Source organism: Panthera leo, chromosome D4 (assembly GCF_018350215.1).
Source record: "Panthera leo isolate Ple1 chromosome D4, P.leo_Ple1_pat1.1, whole genome shotgun sequence".
In the NCBI taxonomy this organism is placed as follows: Eukaryota; Metazoa; Chordata; class Mammalia; order Carnivora; family Felidae; genus Panthera; species Panthera leo.
The window spans coordinates 86,030,373-86,051,793 of record NC_056691.1 but is presented as its reverse complement, the minus strand read 5'-3'; the positions used below and the strand labels follow the sequence as shown (position 1 = coordinate 86,051,793).

General features: G+C 55.9%; 1 protein-coding gene across 5 annotated transcripts in view; it reads left to right on the top strand.

Moving 5' to 3' along the window:
* SH2D3C (SH2 domain containing 3C) overlaps positions 1 to 21,421 on the top strand; it is a 29,906-nt gene that overhangs the window by 7,802 nt on the left and 683 nt on the right. For 4 of the 5 annotated variants that reach the window (XM_042913841.1, XM_042913840.1, XM_042913842.1 and 1 more), the window contains 9 exons: positions 5,406 to 5,445; positions 12,400 to 12,528; positions 13,443 to 13,897; positions 15,157 to 15,281; positions 16,903 to 17,438; positions 18,364 to 18,479; positions 19,033 to 19,204; positions 19,996 to 20,107; positions 20,478 to 20,684. In XM_042913841.1, coding sequence (XP_042769775.1) covers positions 5,406 to 5,445; positions 12,400 to 12,528; positions 13,443 to 13,897; positions 15,157 to 15,281; positions 16,903 to 17,438; positions 18,364 to 18,479; positions 19,033 to 19,204; positions 19,996 to 20,107; positions 20,478 to 20,684 — 1,892 coding nt within the window. Of the gene's footprint in view, positions 1 to 5,405; positions 5,446 to 8,470; positions 8,666 to 12,399; positions 12,529 to 13,442; positions 13,898 to 15,156; positions 15,282 to 16,902; positions 17,439 to 18,363; positions 18,480 to 19,032; positions 19,205 to 19,995; positions 20,108 to 20,477; positions 20,685 to 21,421 lie in introns of those variants that run through there. The other variant, XM_042913845.1, reaches the window with a different exon arrangement.

Genomic DNA, 21,421 nt, shown 5'->3' with positions numbered 1-21,421 from the left:
CCTTTTCCCAGGGGAGCCTGCCTCGTGCAAGGAACAAAGCAGATCTAGTCCGAGCAGCTGTGTGTCCTGGATCAAGTCACAAACTTCAGTGTTTTCCTTTATCAAGGGCATGGCGGTCAGTACTCCATACATGCCCTCCCCTTTTGCGTATCAGTTAGTAGCTCTCCGGGCTCAGAATCCTCAGCTCTGTGCTGGGAAGAATGGCCCCCCTCTGCCCTATCCTCACAGGGCTGGTACCCTTTCTGGACACCTGCCGGCAAGCTCACCGCTGTCCAGAAGACTGAGGGCACAGAATGGTGGAGAAGGAGCAGGGATGTCTTCAGGACAGTGGTGGCCCACCTTACAGGAGGCAGGGCAGGGCAGGGCAGGGGCTAAAGCCAACAGCCTTCCTGGCAGAGAACCCCAAAGGCCCCATAGCAGGGTATGCAGGGAAAGGCAGGGGTTTCTGTCCCTGCGCCTGGGTGGCTCAGTCGGTTAAGTGTCCAACTCTTGATCTCAGCTTAGGTCTTGATCTCAGGGTCATGAGTGCAAGCCCCACGTTGGGCTGTGCGCTGTGAAGCCTACTTAAAAAAACAAACAAAAACCTAAGGAGCACAGAGCAGTGTTGTTTCTCTGCCGGGGTGAGTGACGATTGGAGTGAAGGGTGGAAAGAATCTCAGGCCTCAGGAGGGGCAGGATGGGAGATCTCCATGGCTGGGAGCTTGGGCAGCACGAGGAGGCACACGGGTCTGGGAACTCTGCACCCTTCCTTCTCAGGATCCTCGTGGCCTCTCCGGGAAGACAGTTTTGTCCTTTTTCCAGGAGAGGCACTTGGACATCAGAGAGGTGAAGGCGGGGGAAAGCAGAGAAGCAGGAGGCAGAGGTTGGGGAAGTGTCCACTTGAGGCCACGTGGCCAGGCCTGGAGGTCCAAGGGAGCCAACTGGGGGTCAGAGAGAGGGTAGATGGGCCACCGGCCTGTCTGCAGAGGGCAAGGCTGCCCATGGCAGGGGAGGGCCAGGGTGGAAGGGGACTGCAGCTGCTATCTACTGCCCCTCCTCCAGGATCCCTCGGGAGCCTTGCCCTTTCTCCTGGGCCGGGTCGGAGGCCCTGAAGGTAGAGCTCAGATCTGGACCCGTGTTGGGGAAATAAAGGATCATGGGCTCTAATAACTGCTCATTAATCCAATTAATTAAGCTAATGTATGCAATAAGCGGCATCAGTTATCAGAACAAATCAGTTAATACAGGCAATTAAAAGGGCTGGTTATTTGAATAATTAATGTGGCTGATTAATGGGACTGATTTAGCTCAATTGTCAGTATTATTTATTAATTGATTTCACCACAAATATTAGAGAGGAAGTGCCTTTTTAAGTCCATAAAATTAAAAAAAAAAAATTAATTAACAGAGCTGAGTTTTTAAAAATGGAAGCTTTGATTCCTGAATTTGATCATAACAATGGGAGGGAGAATGTTCTAGAAATCTCCAAGCAAACTGAGATCTGAAAACCAAGTAGAAATTTCTCTGGCCTAAGGGAGAGAGGATGTTCCAAGCAGAGGGAACATCCTGTGCAAAGGCCCCGAGGCTGGAGGGGGCAGAGGTCTTTGAAGGAAGTGCAAGCAGGCTGGAGAGCAAGGAGGAGAGAGGAGGGATGGCTGACCGTGCCAGTCACAGAGAACTGAGCCATGAGAACCAGACTTTGTGCCCAGGGTTGCATGGAGATGCTGTGTGACATTTGTTCACTCCAAAAAATCTTTATGGGGTGCCTGGCACTGTTCTAAGCAGATCCCAAGTCCTGTCCTTGTGGAGCTTATGTTCTAGTAAGAGAAGATAGTCAATGCATGGCAGGTCACATGAAGTGCCACAGAGAAAAACTAACCAGGGAAGGGAGGTAGGGAATGTGGAGTGGGTCACACTTTCAGATGGGTGGCAAGGGAAGGCCTCACTGAGAAGGGGACGTTTTAGTAAAGATCTGATGGAGGGCAGGGAGAGAGCTCAGTGGTATCGGGAGGGAAAATATTCCAGCAGAGGAGGGACAGAAAGTGCAAAGGCCCTGGGGTGCCTGGGTGGCTCGGTTAAGCCCCGCACATCTGGCTCTGTGCTGACGGCAGAGCCTGCTTGGGATTCTCTCTCTCTCTCTCTCTCTCTCTCTCTGCCCCTCCCCCCATCTCAAAAATAAATAAACTTAAAACATTTTTAAAAAGAAAATGCAAAGATCCTGAGGTGGGGACAAAATCCAGCAAGAAGCCCAGCCTGGCTGGAGCAGCATGAGTGAAGGGAGCAGGTTAGGACATGGGATGGGGGAGGTGGTGAGGACCCACTCTATAAGACTGTTAGGAGGACTTTGGCCCTTACTCTGAGTGACACTGGGGGGCCACTCCTGCGGGTTGAAGCACAGGAAATCCCAAGATCTGACTTCCACTTTAACAGGAATGCGCTGGTTGCTGGAGTGAGAACAAGTCACAGAAGACACAGAGGCAGGGAGGCCAGTGCTGAGGTGGTGGCAATAGTCCAGGCAGGTGATGGCAGTGGATCGGAGGCAGACATTACGTTTGGGAAATCCTAGAGTCTTGCGGAGGGGCAGAGTGAGGTGATGGGGACTGAGTGCGGCCCAGCTTCTTGGGTCTCGGCCTCTGCCCTGAGCTCCCCTGTTGGCTCGGACCCCCCAGTCCACTTGATCCTTGGTGCAGGCACCCCCTTCTCCAAGGCTCTCCTCCCTCGCCCAAGGGGAAGTAGACAGGAAGGAGGGAGGAAGCACTGGGGCGATCCCAGTGTCCTGTCCAATCTTTTCCCAGCAGCGAGCGGATTTCCGGGACTGAATAGCCGGAAACTCTGGGATGGGACACCTCACCCGGGAAAAGCTGGCAGAGGTGAGCGGGGAGGAGGGGTCCCCACTCCAGCTGGCTCCCACAGCTGCTGGACGGAGGGAACCAAATTGGCTTTGGAAAACTGCTGTGGCTGTGGCTGGGGTGCAGCTTGAGAGGCTATGTTTTTTGTTTTGAAGTTTATTTACTTTGAGAGAGAGAGAGAGAGAACAAGCAGGGGAGGGGCAGAGAGAGAGGGAGAGACAGAATCTTAAGCAGGCTCCATACTGTCAGTGCAGAGTACGACACGGGACTCAAACTCGTCAACCGTGAGACCATGACCTGAGCCGAAACCAAGATTTGGACGCTTAAAAGACTGAGCCACCCAGGCGCCCCGAGAGACTATGTTTTTAAGTCAGGAAGGACTCTGCAAGAGGGAAAGTTAGCAGTGGGGTTGCTAGAATGTCAGAAGAGGGAGGCCTGTCAGACAACCTCTCACCGAGGAGCCCTGGGGCCCCAGGAGCCGGGGGGGAACCCTGTGTGGATTTCTGCCCTGGGAATGCACACCTTACCCATGATATTTTAAGCTCAGATTTTGTGTGGTGTCTTAAATTAAATGTATTTTATTAAATTTATTACACTTACACGCCAGGCACTGTGCTGGGAGCTTCGCCATGAACGAGGCAAAGTCAATGCCCTCATGAAGGTGTCGGGTAATTAACAGTCAACAAATAAATGTAAAATGATCATTGCAGGCAGAGACTGAGGAAGATAAAGCAGGGTTGAGGCCAGGGAGTGAAGGACCAGGGAGGGTGGTCCGGGAAGGCTTCTCTGAGGAGGCGTGTTAAACAGAGTCCTAAATAAACGAGGGGGAGGGGCAAGCTGCATGGAGATCTGGAGGAAGGGCATTCCAGGCAGAGGGAATATGCTCCTGGTAGCAAGAGTGAGCTTGGTGACGAGGCCAATGTGGCTGGGGCAGAATGAGGGACAGAATAAGTGAGGGAGGCAGGTTGGGGGTCAGCAAGGTGGGTGGTTGGGGGCCTCCAGGTTACACAAGGCCTTGTAGGTTGGGGAACGTATGACCTGCTTTATGCTATTTTTTTAAATTTTTTTTTAATGTTTATTCATTTTGGAGAGAGGCAGAGAGACCGAGACAGAGCGCGAGTGAGGAAGGGGCAGAGAGGGAGACACAGAACCCAAAGCAGGCTCCAGGCTCGGAGCTGTCGGCACAGAGCCCGACGCGGGCCTCAAACTCACAAACTGCTAGATCGTGACCTGAGCCGAAGCCAGACGCTCAACCGGCTGAGCCACCCAGGCGCCCCTGTGGCTGTTTGTCTGGCATAATGAGGGCACCTCTTTACTCTCACAAGGGAAGAAAAGTTCTGGTTTGGGTGAAAAATGACATGCCCAGCCATTTGCAAGTTACAGAGAGGTGTTTACATCTTGTTCCATGAGAGGAGGGAGCCCAGGGCGGGTGGGGGTGCTGTGTGCACCCGTGACCGGCTTAGGTTTTCACCTGAGGGCCACTGGGGGTGGGGTGGAAGCTGAGAGCCTGTGAGAACAGACAGAGAGCCAGCGAGAAGGCTGCCGTGGGCTCCACAGAGGACCCGGGGCTCCTGGACGAAGCGAGCGTTGCCTCTTGGAGAGAAGTGGTCAGGATCTATTTTGAAGGCAGAGTCGCAGGATTTCCTGACGGGTTGGGTGTGGGATGTGACTGGAAGAAGAGGCACAGATGACTGCAGATTTTTTCTTGCCAAACAAAGCAACGAGGATACAGCTGACATCAACTGAGATGGGAAACGGATGTGGGGAGCAGGGGTGTGGCCGCAGGGGGCGGGTAGCAACAGACCTGCTTTGGATAAGACAAGTCCAAGATGACTTCAGACATCCAAGGGGCCACGCTAAGGGGACAGGTGGGTTTGTGAGGCTGGTGTTAAAGGGGCAGTTCCAGGCTGCATCAGAGAAGAGATGGCATTTAAGGTCAAGGACCCGGGGGAGGTGGCTCACAGCGTCCCCCACGAGGAAGGTTAGTAGCTGTCTGGCACCTGGGAAAGCTAGCCACTCCTGGCCTCTGGCCTCTCCAGGTCCCATCCCAGCCACCCTGAAGGCTGGGGGATCCACTCCACAGCCCACAGTCACCAGCAACAGCACCACACTGTGTTGCTGAGCCGGCCACTCTGCCCAGGAAGAGCGTGCAGGGTGGTGGTGGGGGGAGAGGAGGCTGAGCCCCAGCCTGGGGCCACCAGTATTTGGAGTGGAGAGGGACGAGAACACTTGGATGCTCTGAAGCTGGGTGAAGACAGTGATCTGGGAAGTATGGAACATTTATCAGCTCCTGGAGTCCTGGCGACAACCCAGGGAGGCAGAGGCTGTCATTATCCCCAGTTCTCAGGTAGGACCCCCCCTCCCCAGCCCACCACTGCCCCAGAGAGGTAAGGGGATTTGTGTGGGGTCGCACAACTGGAGAGTGAGCGCTGTCAGCTGCAATGCCCCCCTCCTGGCTTCAGGATTAGCCCTCTGGGGCCTTGAGGGCCAGATGCTGGCACCAGGCAGGTGGGAAGAAGCTGGCAGCTGGGGATCCAGGTAGGGCTGGGTACACTCAGCTCTCTTCTCTCCTTCCAGGGCTGCTGGAGAACCAGAGGCTGGCGGGGACTACGTGAAGGTAAGAGGGGCTGGGCAGGGGACACTGGACAGCTCAGAGCCTGTTCCACGAAGGGCAGAGTTCTTTTCTGAGCCTTGTTGGGAGCGGGACCTCACTGCCTGTTCCCAGGAGGAGAGGGTCTCGGGGTCGGCGCGGAGCTTGGGCTCTGGTTTCACTCCCGAGGACCTTCTTCCCATGCCATTGTCTCCCAGCCCCAAACACAGGACACCCCACTGTTTGTTACCACCAGACCCCACCCACCTGCCAGCTGGACAGGGCCCGGAGGATGTCTCCCTACACAGACCGCGGAGCCCCAATCCCACGCGGTCTCTGAGCATGTGCTGATGTTGAGAGGTGGGAGGAAGAAAAGGTGCCTCAGTTTTCATCACAGATCATGGATGCAGCTCATGTTTGCCACACACTTAATTTGTCCCGGGCGCTGGGAATGTTGAGAATGCAGTTTTGAGACGATGATGATAACGAGAGTAACTTTACGTCTTGGGTGCCTACTGTGTGCAGAGCCCTGTGCTGGCTGCCAGCACCGGAAGGGAGACAGTTATGAGCTCTGTACATGAAGGAGGTCTTTGACTTCTTCCCTCATCGCTGGGCAGGGAAGGTCTTCCTGTGTACTCATCTACGTTTGGGAAACTTGGGGCCCAGACATGCACAGTGATTTGCCCACAGCCACACACCGCTACCACAGGGCAGAACTGAGATTGCAGTTCAAATCTGAGAGACAGAGACTGAGCGAGGGAGGAGCAGACAGAGAGGGAGGCACAGAATCCGAAGCAGGCTCCAGGCTCTGAGCTGTCGGCACAGAGCCCGACGCGAGGCTTGAACTCACGAACCGTGAGATCGTGACCTGAGCCAAAGCAGGATGCTTAACCAACTGAGCCACCCAGGCGCCCCTGCTATCCAATTTTATCTGATGCCAAGGCCACGGACAAAGTCCTTGGCCTTCCGCCTCCGGGAGCACCCGCACTGGGCCAGGCTGCCTGCTGAGTACGGAGCATACAGCAGAGGCAGGAGGTCCAGGTTTTGTGTTCAAAGGGCTCCTGGTCCACATGGGGACCAGGACAAAATCATACAGAGTGGTTTGGGCTTTTGTTTTGTGATCCAGCAGACCCAAATTTTAGTCCCAGATCTGCCACTTACTTGCTACATGACTTTGGGTATGTGGGTCACCTCTCTGAGCCTCAGTGTTCACCTATGTGGTAGCAGAGGCTCCTCCCACCTAGGATTGCTGTGGGCTCAATGAGTCCATCCCCATAAGTAGGGTTGCTGGGCCTGGAATAGAGCAGGCTGGCCTGGCTCCTGACCTCAGGAACATTCCATCATCTGAGATGTTGCCTATAAAACTCTGTGTTCGTGACTAGTGAAGGAAGCTATTGGAGCTCAGGATGTAGGGGAGCTTGGGAGGTGGGGAGAGGGAGATCGAGGGAGGCTTTCTGGAGGAGGAAGCGTTGAAGCCAAGCCATTGGGGTTGACCAGGAATGTTCACCACAATCCTGTCCCCAGAGGAAAAGCTGAGAAGGAGCAAAGATAAGCAGAGATAGGCACTTGAGTGATCCAAGCAGAGGCAAGAGTGTGGGCAAGGGTCAGAAGGCAAGCTGGGTGAGCCCAGAAAGCGCATCCCCGGGCTGCAGCAAGTTGAACTGGAGCTGCTCTGGGAATCTCGCCCTGGCTCCTTATCTAGAGCCCTTGCACCACAGAGGGACAGAGGCCTTAGGGAGAACTGGCACCAAAGCCAGTGGGTAGGACCCACAGGGCACACATTTCAGCAGCCCACAATTCTCAGTCACCTGGCAAGGTAGTGAGATCCCCATCACTGGTGGTAGTAAGATCCCTGTGAGGATTATTAACTTTGTATTTTTCCTTTAGTGTATGGGGCTAAAAAAAAATGTATTTTAAAATATTATAAAAGAAATACTACCTGCTGACTGGAACTGATTAAACAGTTTCTCTAACGGGTGCAGTCAAAAGAACGTTAGGTTTAGCTTCAAGCCTCAGACGGTGGTAGAATCAATAGCCAGTTACCAAAAGTCCGTTCCTGCCCCGAGGCACTAGCTTAAGGAACTCCAGGGTTCTCAGACCCTGATGTGAATACTTTGATTCTAAAGCAAGGGTTCCCAAGTTCCAAGACCATAAAACTCCAAGCTCCCTGCTCAGAGCTTCAGATGTGTTTGCAGAAAAGAATCAAACAACTGAAGCCCAGCGAGGTGGACTCACATCCCTAATGTCACACAGCCTGTCACAAGGATTTGTACCTTAGGCCTGACTGATGCAGAGTCAGCGATGACTCTCTTTAATCGCAGCACAAAAAGCCCCGGCAATAAGCTTGAAAATAGTAGCATGCATTTACTGAGCACTTACTTCATGCCTGGCAACTTAATGTGCATCAACTCAGCCGAGGCTCAGAAGGGTTGTATGAGGTCAGCACAGGTATCTTTTGCAGATGAGTGAACCTGGGCTCCAAGAGGAGGGGATGGTGGGGTGGAGGTGGGGACACTGCTAGTCGAACCCAGGTTGGTGCCCTGAGCATTGAGCCTTACTGGCTCTCTGCACCCCCAGAGTCTGTCAGATCAGCATCCGGTGATAATTCTCAGCACAGTCCCTGATTCCGAGTCAGAGGGGAGAAATCCTGGGCTCTGGGAGGTTTCCCGAGGCCACAAAGGATTTGGTCAAACGCGTACAGGGGTTTGTTTCCGGCTTTGGATACGATTTAATTCAAAGTCTTTGCCCGCCCCGGGTCAGCGAAGGGTACAGGGTGCGGCGAGTAGGGGAGGCAGGACCCCCCCCCCTCCCGAGCCCAGGCATCCCCACCCCATCCCGCTGCCCCTCCGTGACCGCCCCCCTAGGCTGGTCCTCTGCTCCGCATCCCCCGACTCCAGGCAGCCCTGCGGGGCTGGAGCGCGCGGGGCGAGGGGCGGGGAGCGGGGGGCGGGCGGAGGGAGGAACAATGGCCCCCTCCCCTCCCCTGGCCGGCTGGAGGGTGGGGTCTCCCCGCCCCGCCTCCCCGCTCCTCCCCCGCCAAGGCGATGAGGTAATCGCGCCGCCGAGAGGCACGCGCAGCCGGTGCCCAGCCCGGTCGGTCCCCGCGCCCCTGCCCCGCCGGCCGCCGCCCCCCGCACCGGCCCGGCCCCGGACGCCCGGCCCCACCATGACCGAGCGGTGCAGCCTGTGGAGCGCCCTGTCGGCCGCCGCCTGCTGCTTCTACCGCGGCTCCTTCGTGCAGGTGCAGGTGAGGGGGCGGCTCGGTCCCCGCCAGGCGCTCCGGGCTGGGACCCCGGCCGCTCCGCCCCGGGCCCCGGGGGCCGCGAGCCTCAGCCCGGGGGCGCCTCGCAGGGTCTGGCGGGGCAGGGGCAGGGGCTGCGGGAGGGGGCGGGGTCGCCCCAGCCTCACCTCTGGGCGCCCAGTCGCTCCGCAGGGTGAGGGTCCGGGCTGCCGCTCCCGGGACTCGGGGCTGCGGGACTGTCGTTCGGGTCCCGCCTTCTCAGGAGGAGCTGAGCTGGGGCACTGGGTACCGGGAGCTGCGGTCCCCCGGTGTCCTGCCGGTCCTCCAGCGAGCGCTCCGGCCCCTGCGGCTGACCGGGGCAGGCTGGCTCCCCATTGTACCGGGGGCTCTGGGCTGGGGTCCGAAGGCTGAGTGAGGGGCGCGAAGCTGAAGGGATGCTGCGGGTGCCGGGGCTGGGGCCGGGGAGCCCGCCACCCTCCCTCCCTCTAGGTGGACTAGGGCAGGCTCGGGGCGCGGGGCTCCCAGCCCAGCCGGCCGGGCAGTGCGGGACCGCGCCGCGGCGGTGAAAGGGTTAAACGGAAGGGGGTGGAGGGGAGGACCCGGACCCCGCCTCTCTGCGGAGCATCATCTGGGGATGGCCCTGCTTGGGGTTGCCAGACCGTAGGAAGCTGGAGGGGGGGGCTTGCTGGGCTCGGGCTGGGGTTTAGGGGTCAAGACCCTGACCGAGGGTCTCTGCGCTTTTGCCTCCGGAGACCCCTGGGGGACGGCGGGCGCGTCACCTCTGCGCTCCGCGAGGCTCACACACACACGCTCCGAGCCCGCCTGAATGACGGCCCCGCCGGCGGCGGAGCGCAGCATCCCCGCACTGGCCAATGAGGCGCGCGCAGGCGGGGAGGCGGTGAGATCATCTCTGGCCAATAGGGGTGCGCCGAGCTCAAGGATGCTGCATTCGCGCCCCAGCCCGCAACGCCCCCCCCCCCACCCCCCACCCCCAGTTTTGGGAGCTGGGGACCCCCAAGTCGAGAGTGAGGAGGAGGGCACAAGGACCCGAGGGCTCCCCACCCTCAGTATGTGGGAGGACAAAGTTGGTTACCCCAGATTCTTTCCGTGACCATTGAAAAAGTGGATCCCAGTACCCCACCCCCACCCCCTTTACAGATGAGGCTACTCAGGCTCAGAGAGGGAAAATGACTAGCGCAAGGTCACACAGTGGTGGGCAGAGTCTGGTGGCCAGGTTCTTTACCACACAACCCGCTCCCCTTCGTTGCCCTATGTCCGTCTTGTTCCAGTTGTGGAACTGGGGTGAGTTCTCAGTTACATGCTTTTTATCAAGGAGAACTCCAGAAGGCTGGGGTACTGTTGTCCTCTCCCCTGTGACTCGCAGTCTTCCCTCCCCAGGGTGTGGGGTGATGTAAGGAGGGAGACCAAGGACCCCGAAGAATAGGGAACTCCATACAGAAGCGTAGGTATCTGAGGGGACCCCCACCCCAGTTCAGTGCTTGGCCTAACTGCCCTTTGGGGGTATCAGTTTCTACCCGGGGTGGAGGAGGATGTACAGAATCCCCATCCCCAGAACCTGTCTTTTCCTGAGCACCTGTACCATCACTGACCCCCACCATCTGTCCCAGAGCCCTACACACTTCTCAATGCCCAGGTTTTCATGTGCCCATCACCAAGCTGCTCCTGCTCCTGCCTTTCTCACCTTGCAGAGTATCTCATTGTCCTCCCAGGATCCCCATCTGAAATCATCTCTGACCCCTCCACCCTCTTTCCCCATACCCGGTCAAAGGCTACATAAACAAACACCCTTTCCCCAGTCCCCACCCTTGTGCCCCACCCTCCCCTGCCTTTGCCTGGAAAGCACTAAGCCACTTTCCACACAGCAGACTGACTCTTGAAAAGCCCTCTGTGGCCTCTAGCCCCCCACGGCAGCCTGACAGCCCTGCCCCACCTGCCCCCATCATTCTTGACCCTTTTAAACTTTCCCCCACCCCAGGACCTTGGCTCTGCCACTTTCTTCCCAGAAGCTCTTCTTTGCCCACCTGTCGTCTGCCTGTCTGCCTGTCTGCCACCCTGCCTTGATGCTTTTGCTGGGCTCATCCAGTCCTTCTGCAGGCCTCCGTGGAAACATCACCTCTTCAGGGACTCTACTCCCTGACTAGATGAGGAGGGACTCTCTTAGCTCCCAGAGCTCTCTGTGCATCTCTAAACATTCAGAAGACCTGGAATTGCATGGCTCCTCTAAGGCAGAAGTCACCCGTCTTGATGACCTTGGGGCCTCAGCCCCTAGCACAGGACCTGTCCCAGAGTGGGGGCTTAATCATTGTTGAAATAATGAAGTCAGAGACTCTAGATATCTCTGAAGCTGGGAATTAGAGTGTTTTGGGAGCAGTGTGGGTTGGGGTAAACTGAGGCAGTGTGGGAGCAGAGGGGTAGGGAATGGAGCTGCAGAGTTAGGCTCTGAGATCTTTGAGAAGTCTGAAAAGGCAGGGAGTGGACTGGAGGACCCTTGGACCCAGTGAGTAGGGGGTCCTGGGGAAAGACTGTCACCTGGACTGAAGCCAGGCCCTCTAGTGTCCCTTTCATGTGTCCTGGCCAGTTCAGGGTCAGTCTACCTATCCTAGAGCAGTCATCTTTGGGGCCTGGAGTTGGGGGAAGGGAGAGAAAGTAATTTCACATGTCCTCACAGTGACAAGGACATCTATGGGTCCTCTGGAGTATTATCTCCTTTCATCCTTGGAATCCAATGAGGCAGGTTCTGTCATTAAGCCCATTTTGCAGAGGAGGAAACTGAGGCCCAGAGAACTCACATGGCACAGCCAGGACTGGGCAGGGCTTCATGGTGGGGGTGCACCTGGTGGCAGGAACTCCCCTCCCTCTGCTCTTAGGTATTCAACCCTGGGCCACAGTAACCAGGAAACCAGGAGTCTCCCTCTTTGGCAGGTGGGAGGGGGTAGTCCTGGGCATTAACTCCACTGAGTGCCCTTTGGCTTCTCTGCTTGGCCACAGTTTCCCCATCTGGCCAGGATTGCTTGAGATGGCAAGGTAGAAAGGGCTTTGGGAATTGTAAAGGACAGCAGAGATATCTGTGTGGGGGCCTCTGCTTCCCTGTTTATAGCTGCCTCCTCCAGCCTTCCACTGTATAATGCAGCATCCCAGAATGTATCCTCGTCCGCCCAGCCCTAAGTTTTTGTCCATGCCTTTTCCTGGGTACCTGCTGCCTTACCTCCCAGATCCACCTGTAGAAATCCTCCCTCTCCCAAGGCAAGATCTGTTTGGTGTTTTTGGTGCAGAATGAGTGTTTTGTTGTTTCCACGCCCTCCAGGAAGGCTTCCTGGACCACTCTACCTCGCCTACACTTTATCTTCTGCCTCCTAAAAGCCGCTCAGGTCTTTGCCGCTGTCCAGTACGGTGGTGCTGACCTTGTTCTGCTCAAATGTTCATGTCGCTTTTGCTTCCCCCCCTAGACTAGGAGCTTCCTTGAGGACAGGGGCTGGTTTGTTTATTGCCTCATTTACTCCTGGCACATAGCACAGGGTCTGGAACATAGTAGGACTAATTGAGATTTCCTTATTCCTGCTGGTCTAGGGACTCACGGGTGAGGACCTTTCTGGCACCTGTGCCTAAGTCTTCCCAGGGTCCAAGGATGAAAGCAGCTCACCTGGGGTGGGGAGGGGGTGGGAGAGAAGAAGGAAGGGGGCTTCAGACTGGAAGCCAACTCTTTGCTGTCTCCTGCCCAGTTCTCCAAGGAGAAGTACATCCTGGACTCCTCACCTGAGAAACTGCACAAGGAGTTGGAGGAGGAACTCAAACTCAGCAGCACAGATCTCCGCAGCCATGCCTGGTACCATGGCCGCATCCCCCGTGAGGTGAGTGGACCCCGGGTGGGACTTCAGCCCTAGATGCTTCCATCCACCACCTTGGCCAGCCCTGCCCAGATAGGCTCTGACCCACTGCTTGGTAGATTCAATCTGAGTGGATGGCAATGAGGTCTAGCTCTATGGGGCTATACATTGGCCTCTCGTGCATTTGGCTAGCGAGTGTCAATGCCAAGGAGTCTCAGTTTTGGCACAGTTGAGTTTCTGGGCTGAGGCACAGACAAGCTGATAGTCACCTATTCCCTCTCTCACCATGCTCTCAGTCTTTGTCAAGCATCAACTCTGCCAGGCCCTGTGCTGGGCACCAAGAATGCAGAGAGAAAAGGGGTGGTGGCTTCCCCGGAGGGCTGGTAGTCCGAGGTGGGGGCTGACGGGTAGGCAGTCAGAGCCCAGTGGAGGAAGTGCAAGAATGGAGTGCCCAGCAGGGAATGTGGGCGAGCCCTGAGGAGGGGGCACTGATGAGAGAGGCCAGTGAAAGATGGATAAGAATTCATCAGGTGGGCAGGGTGGGAAGGTTGGTCCAGGCAGAAAAAGCAGCCGGAGGGTATGAAGGCCCAGAGCCATGTGAGAACACAGGGTCCTTGGAGGAATGAGGATTGGGAATTCACTCTGTCCAGCTCGGGCCCTAAGAAGGAGCAGGTCTGAGACCTGAGTTTCAGATCATGTGACCGCCAGTGCCCCCAGACTCGGTGTCCCCATAACACACATTCCAGGGTGTTATTCCTCCCATTCCTGAGCCTCTGTGCACCAGACCCAGGGCCTGTGGCTGCATTGCCCCCTTGAATCTGGGTCACTGCTTCCCCCCTCCCAAACTTTAGATATCTCTGTTCACTGTGTCCCCCAGATCCTGGGTCTGGCCCTCTCCTGCCCCTGCCCTACTCCAGCCTGACCACTGCCTCCCACAGGTATCAGAGACCCTGGTGCAGCGCAATGGCGACTTCCTCATCCGGGACTCACTCACCAGCCTGGGTGACTATGTCCTCACCTGCCGCTGGCGCAACCAGGCCTTGCACTTCAAGATCAACAAGGTCGTGGTGAAGGCGGGTGAGAGCTACACCCACATCCAGTACCTGTTTGAGCAGGAGAGCTTCGACCACGTGCCCGCCCTCGTGCGGTACCACGTGGGCAGTCGCAAGGCTGTGTCCGAACAGAGCGGGGCCATCATCTACTGCCCCGTCAATCGCACCTTCCCGCTGCGCTACCTGGAGGCCTGCTATGGCTTGGGCCAGGGCAGTGGCAAGGCTGCTGGCCCCTCCAGCCCCTCGGGCCCCAAGGGCAGCCACATGAAGCGGCGCAGCGTCACCATGACTGACGGGCTCACCGCCGACAAGGTTACCCGTAGCGATGGCTGCCCCACCAGGTAAGCGAGGACCCCACCCTAGGCCTCCATCTCCCCATTTGGCAAGTCGGGGTATCAGTCATCAGAGTGCTAGTGAGGGACAGAAGGCCCAGCCACACTGAATTGGGCGGAATTATTGTCCTGGAGCCTCAGTGTCCTTCCTGCAGCGAGGAAGAGGAAGGGCGAGCGAAGGGTTTGCAGGCAGCCAGGTGCCGGTTGCAGCCTCAGCTCTGCCATGACTAGCTGAGCTCTCTGGGCCCTGCCCCTCCTCCTTTCTCACGACCACGTTCCTGCCCATAAAGGGCCCCTACTCAGCCCCCTGGCCTAGGGGGACCCCTGGCTGCCGTCCTGTCCCTGCCACCGCTGCTACCCCTCCCCACCCACCTGCCTAGGGTAAGGCGGGCATCAGAGCAGAGGGCTTTGCAGTGTGCAAACCACTGCACAGGGCATGGGACGTCCCGACAACATTTTGGTGACACCTGGTTGCTTCTGGGGCGGCGTGAGACGAGGCCGGGAAAAGCCACAGCAGCGACTCATTCCTGAGACCCCAGTGTGCACCCTGCCCTGTGCTGAGTGCTCTCTGTGCCCAGGCTCGTCAACTCCCATGTCCACAGGAGCTGGCTCCTGTGTACACACCCACCTTACAGATGAGGAGATAGGTTTAGAGAGGCGAAGCCACTTGCTGGAGAAGGGTGAGACCGAGGTTCAAATCCAGGTCCGCGACTCCAAAGTCTATACCCCTAATTCCTATGGCCTCCCCGGCCTTTGGCAAAGAGACCTGCCGTCCTGTGCCACCAGCACTTGCATGGGTCCCATCTCCCTAGGCCTGCGCTGGGTGCCATCAGCCAAGAAATTGCTGGTTGGAAACCCTTTGGGCAGTAGCCGCTTTGCCTGAGGTTTAGAACCAGTGACCGTAATTGTGCCAGGATCTGGCATTCTGAACATAGTGTGGGAGCAGTGAGGAGGTGCCAGGCTGGGGGGCGTAGTTCCCTTAGGCTCCCCATCCTTTCTGCTAGGCCTACTTCTCAGACAGTTCTCCAAGTGGGGGCAAGGTTCTCCGGGAAGAGAGCAGTCGTGTGGGTGGTGGACTGCACAAACACTTCCTCCTCTGGGCTTCGGGTTTGTATTTGCCAATCGGGGGGGTTGGACTCTACAATCCCCAAGCCTTTTCTGCCTCTGAAGTTCAGTCAATCTAGGATGGAGGGAGAGGTGACAGTCCTAAGGCCAGCTGAGGACTCTGCCCTCTGGGCTTTCTGCTCATGAAGGTGTCTGCTCCACAGCACATCACTGCCCCACCCCCGGGAATCCATCCGCAACTGTGCCCTCAGCATGGACCAGATCCCAGACCTGCACTCGCCCATGTCTCCCATCTCTGAGAGTCCCAGCTCCCCCGCCTACAGTACTGGTATGGCCACTGGAGGGGGAGGGCCAGGTGGGGGGGATCTAGTGGGAGTGACCTTGTATGTGCACGTGTGCTCCGTCTTTGATGACTTCTGTTACAGTGTGTGAGTGTGTGTGTTTCTACCTCTTTACTGAGAATGATGCCCTGTAGGAATTTACACTAAAAACCAGCCAGCAGAACTACTGATATTGACACACAAAACATATCCGTGGCTCATTCATTCAGCAGTGATTTGTTGAGCCCTTACTGGGCACTAGGCACTGTGCATGAAGAGGTTTCCAGTGCATTCTCCAGAGTGCAGTGAAGCCTGTTAAAGGCTCGCTGTGTTACTGAACCTGGCCTCAAATGCTGGGAAGGGGGCTTATACAGCAATACTCAGCCCCCACGGGTCAAGCGCCTTTCACATGTAGGGTGTCCTACCAGGCCCTGCGTTGGCTGGGACTTAACGCATCCTTGCTTCCAAATGGCTGGCTCAGACAGGCTAGTCTTGTTGTGCTTTTCTTTCTTTCTTTCTTTCTTTCTTTTCTTTCTTTCTTTCTTTCTTTCTTTCTTTCTTTCTTTTTCTTTTTTCCTTTTAAATAGCCTTGAATTTTTTTTTAGAGCAGTTTCAGGGTCATAGCAAGATTGAGCGGCAAGTACAGAGCACTGTGCCTTTTTTTTTTTTTTTTGATATAAAGAAAATTCCTGTTGCAGACACATGCCACTACTTCGTTTCTGAAAGTAAAAAAACGAGTGTTTTCCACGGGCCATAGTGCATATTGTCCACGTGGCAGGCAAAGTGTGCAGGGAGGCTGGCGTTCTGGAAGGAACCTTTGCCTGCAGGGGCTCTGGTGCAGTGTGGTCTACACAGGGTGTCACAAATCCCTCCCTAAGCACAGGCCCGCGGACTTGTCATCACTACAAACTTCCCTGCAAAACAACTCCCCTGAGGGCAAACGTTGAAATTCCTTGCCACAGATTATTTATTGGGCATTTTCTAAGCAACATGGCAGTGTAAAGCATCCAGGGTTGAGGATTTAAACCCCAGCCGTATCCCTTGCTGGGTAGGAGAGCTCAGGCAGATCAATTCACCTCCCTGAGCCTCAGTGTTTTCGTGGTAGAATGAGGTTCATGAAAATACTTGCTTCCCAGGATGTTAGGGTTAAGTGGACTGATGTGCAAAGAAGGATCTTGCAGGGAGTAAGAGCTCAATATACATCACCTCTAAATTTGGACGGTGGTTTTGCTGTGGCTGACCAGGGTATTGCCAGCATGGCACCAGCTCCTGGCACATGTGTCCTCAATGAATCATTAGTGCTAATTCCCTGAGAAATAATTCCACACAGTGAACTCCCAGCAAGGGCTTATTAGCATCCCTGAGTCATGGAAATCTCCAAGTAGTTCAGTGGTTCCCCAAGGCTGCAGCAGCCTTAGGGTAGGAGCGTGTGAATTCCTGGGGTCCAGACAACTTAAGAGCATCATAGAGGCCCGGTCAGTTGGCCGGAGCCTGTTGGGCCTGGCCTGGGTGCAGGGAGGTGGGGGCATCACCCTGTAGGGTGGATGGAGTCTGTCCTTTGGGAAAAGGGTAGAACCTCACTGGATGGGGAGCCCTGGTAACTAGTTCTCTCCCTTTATCTCCCCACAGTGACCCGTGTCCACGCCGCCCCTGCAGCTCCCTCTGCCACAGCGCTGCCTGCCTCCCCTGTCACCCGCCGCTCCAGTGAACCCCAGCTGTGTCCTGGAAGTGCCCCAAAGCCCCCTGGGGAATCGGACAAGGGCCCTTATGCCAGTCCCTCCCACACGCTCTGCAAGGCCTCCCCATCACCGTCGCTTAGCAGCTACAGTGACCCGGACTCTGGCCATTACTGCCAGCTCCAGCCTCCTGTCCGTGGCAGCCGAGAGTGGGCAGCGGCTGAGGCCTCCAGCCGGCAGGCCAGGAGCTACGGGGAGAGGCTAAAGGAACTGTCAGAAAATGGGGCCCCCGAGGGGGACTGGGGCAGGGCCTTCACGGTCCCCATTGTGGAAGCCACCTCTTCCTTCAACCCAGCCACCTTCCAGTCCCTACTGATCCCCAAGGATAACCGGCCACTGGAGGTGGGCCTCCTGCGCAAGGTCAAGGAGCTGCTAGCAGAGGTGGATGCCCGGACGCTGGCCCGGCACGTCACCAAAGTTGACTGCCTGGTAGGTGCTGGGTGAGCACCAGGGCAGAGAGAACACCTCTGTCCTCTGGCTTTGGGACAGACGTCGGGGTGGTGAGGAGCTAGCCCCTAAATTCCCCAAGTATAGCTAGTGGGCCTGGATTCTGGCTTCACAGTTGTCCTTTACTTGCTGTGTGACTCTGGGCTGATCACTTTACCTCTCTGCGCCTTCATTTTCTCCTTTTAAACAAAAAACAAGATAGTCTTGCTTCCTCCAGTTTGGCACTAGAACTGGGCAGTGGGGAAAGTTCACCGCGTATGGCTCCCTGGGGCACTTTTTCAGCTTGCTAAGATTCAGCCTGGCTGTTCCCCGGAATGTAAAACGTAGAAGCCAAGACTACCAGCCCCCATGCCCCCTAGTGGACAAAATAAGCAAAACTCATAACCTAGACTCTTAAATTGTCAATGCCTGGGCCTTTGCTTGAATGAATCTTGACCATCTAAGGACCCAGACTCTGCACCTCAGTTTCTCCCTCTGAAGTTTTTGGGGGGGGGGGCACTGATTACTTCATTTGGAGGCCACATTGGTCTCTGAGCTCAGGAAGCAAGAAAAGGGGGGTAGAGATATTGCCCTGTGGGGAGGGCTAGAAGTGAAGGGAGCATCTCTGGGTTCTCGGCCCAGTGTGTGACCTTGGACAAGCCCTTTCCCTCCCTGGGTCTGAGATTTGCCTTCTGGAATAAGAGTATCCTGGTCACCTCTAGCACAGATCAAACACCTCTGGGCATTTTCCCGTTTGTCCCTCATTTCCGTGAAAATGAGGTTCATTTGCTCCGTGGCAGAGGGTTAGAGCTGGAATTCAAACCCGGCCTCCCAGCCACGCTGCCCTCCTAGATAAAGCTCTCTGACTCCCAGATGGCTTGGGCCAGCCGCGACAGGAAATTAATCAGCCCTCTGGGCGTCCTTGCAGGTTGCTAGGATACTGGGCGTTACCAAGGAGATGCAGACCCTAATGGGAGTCCGCTGGGGCATGGAGCTGCTCACCCTCCCCCATGGCCGGCAGCTACGACTAGACCTGCTGGAAAGGTAGGCAAGCACCGGCGCCCGAGGACTCGAGGAGGGTGGGGGGATCCCCGGGCTACCTCGCGGCCCTTTTGCTTGGCTGGTTAGCCAATCAGAGTCTCTCAGCCCTGCTCCCATGGATTCTGGCTACGCCCTCGGTCCATCGACGAATCGCTACTTCCCGGGGTGCATCTCCAAGCAATTCTAGTTTCCCAAAAGACGGAGTCCTCTTATCTCGGGCTTCATCTTTTGCACCCTCTTGACCAATCACACTCCACGAGCCTTGGCCCCGCCCATCAGCTCCAGCTACTCTTGTTTCCTAAATCTGTTCAGCCGGGTGAATTCCGCTGATCGATCACAAGCCCCTCAGCCTGGCGCTCAAAAGCCTCTGGCCCCGCCCCCGACTTATACTGACCAATCAGAAGCCCTTGGGCTTGCTTTCCCTCGCTCTGGCCACGCCCCCCAATCTCATTGACCCTTTCCAACCTGTCACTTTGGGCTCGGCCTCCTCCGCTCCTCGGCGCCCAACCGCAAGCAGTGACAGGACCCCTCCCCTCTGACCTGGCGGCTCTGACAGGTTCCACACCATGTCCATCATGCTGGCCGTGGACATCCTGGGCTGCACGGGTTCCGCCGAGGAGCGGGCAGCGCTTCTGCACAAGACCATCCAGCTGGCGGCGGAACTTCGGGGGACCATGGGCAACATGTTCAGCTTCGCTGCGGTCATGGGCGCCCTAGATATGGCTCAGGTACAGAGGGGTGCATCTCAAGCTGGGCCTCAGGTAGTCGCTGTTTGGAGGAGCCCTGGGATACGATCCTTTGCGATGACTGTACATTGAATCAGGAAGAACTTTGTGACTTTTAGGCAGCATTTGTGCAAAGGTAACTGTGAGAACTGAGTCCGAGTCTTTCCCCTTCTTGGGGCTTCAGTTTACCCACCTGTAAAATGAGTGACAAATATTAAATGAATTTCAAGAATAAATATAAAATGGCTATCATTTAGCAAGCACTTAATATATGCTAGGTGCTACACTGAGTACCTTACAAGCACTGATTCCTCAAAACAATCTTGTGAAGTAAGTGCCTCTATTGTCCCATTTTACTTCTGGAGAAACGGAGGCACAGCAGTACTTGCCTGAGGTCACACAGTCAGAGACTGAAAAAGTTGGGATTTGAAGCAGATCTGTTTAATTTCAGAGCCCAAACCTCGTCCACACTCTACACTTTCTCTCCTGTGCCGAGTCAGTAGGAACAACAGGGTCGTAGAGGCCATGGATCAATTCCCAGCTCTGCCACTTAATTTTGGAATGACCTTGGGCAAGTCATTTCCCTATCTGAGCCTTAGTTCCCTCATCCGTAAAATGAGTTGTTGCAAGGGCTTCAAGAGAGACTGTGAAACGCAGTCAGCACTGTCCCTGATATGTGAATGGTGACCGTGATAATAATTATTATCCCATATCTGGGTGTCCACTCAGCAGGGTGGCCTGTGGCCCGTGCAGGCCCCTTTCCTGGCTGGTCGCTCACAGTCTGATCTCCCCAGATTGCCCGGCTGGAGCAGACATGGGTGACCCTTCGGCAGCGACACACAGAGGGTGCCATCCTCTACGAGAAGAAGCTCAAGCCATTTCTCAAGAGCCTCAACGAGGGCAAAGGTACTTCCCCCGCCTTGCTGTATAACCTTGGACAGGCTCTAGCCCTCTCTGGGCCGGCAAAGACCCTCGCAATGTGGATGATGAGAGCTTGACTGAGCTCAGTGTGGGCTCTTCTCCCTGTGCTCACTTTCTGCACCTGGCGACTGTGTGTGCCGCAGCCAGGGCCAGGCTTGGCCCTCTGGGCTGTGCCGAGGCGGCAGTGGGTTCAGCTGGAGGAATCCACAAGGAGGGGCTTGCCTCGGGAGTCGGGAGCCTTGGGGGCTCAGTCAGGGACCCCAGGAAGACCCTCCCCCTGCCGCACCTGTTACCTGGGACCAGAGCGGATGGTGGGGCCTCCGAGGTCTCTAAGCACCTGCCTGCCTCCCTGCAGAAGGCCCACCGCTGAGCAACACCACGTTTCCCCATGTGCTGCCGCTCATCACTCTGCTGGAATGTGACTCGGCCCCCGCTGAGGGCCCTGAGCCCTGGGGCAGCACAGAGCACGGTGTGGAGGTGATCCTGGCCCACCTGGAGGCTGCCCGAACAGTGGCCCACCATGGAGGCCTGTATCACACCAACGCTGAGGTCAAGCTGCAAGGTGAGTCACCGATCGAATGGCGGGGGCGGGGTGGCGAGAAAGTCACTGGTCCTGCCAGCCGGGCCTCCCTCCACCGGACTTGCTCTCCCCTTTCCTCCAAACGTCCACTTGCGTTTCCCCATCCCTCTTGCCTGCTCCATTCCCTCTTTTTTTTTTTTTTCTTACCCGTTTTTCACTCACTTATCAGTTCAACTGTTAGCAGAAGGCATCCGGTGTGGGTGGAGGGATAGAGATGATTCAAAGAGCACCAAAGCTGTGTATCTTTCTCTGAGCCTCAGTCTTCCCATCTGTGAAGTAGACGTCCTAACAGGGCTGCTTTACAAGGTTGTTTGCAAAGCAATCTTTTACTGCCCCAGGCATGATTTAAGTCATGAAACTTCACTGTAGATAAACTGGAAATTACAGCTGAGCAAAAAGGAAATAAGAACAAAAATCACCCACAGTTATCCAGAGGCAAGTGGGGAGAATATTTTGGTGTTTGTTTTTCTTGCCTTTTTCTTTTTCAGAGAGAACAAATTTTTTTTTTTTTTTTTTTTTTTACTTAGCAAAAACTTACTCGCAAAATGTATTCATTTCTTAGAAAGAACTTTGGAGCTTACAGAAAAATACGAAAAGAAAAATGCCCCCAAATTAACATTAATATTTTTATATTCTAGTGATTTAAAAATTATACATGGCACACGTGCTCATGTTCATCAGTAAACGTTGCTCGATTCCTGGTGGAGCTGGGGGAGGTG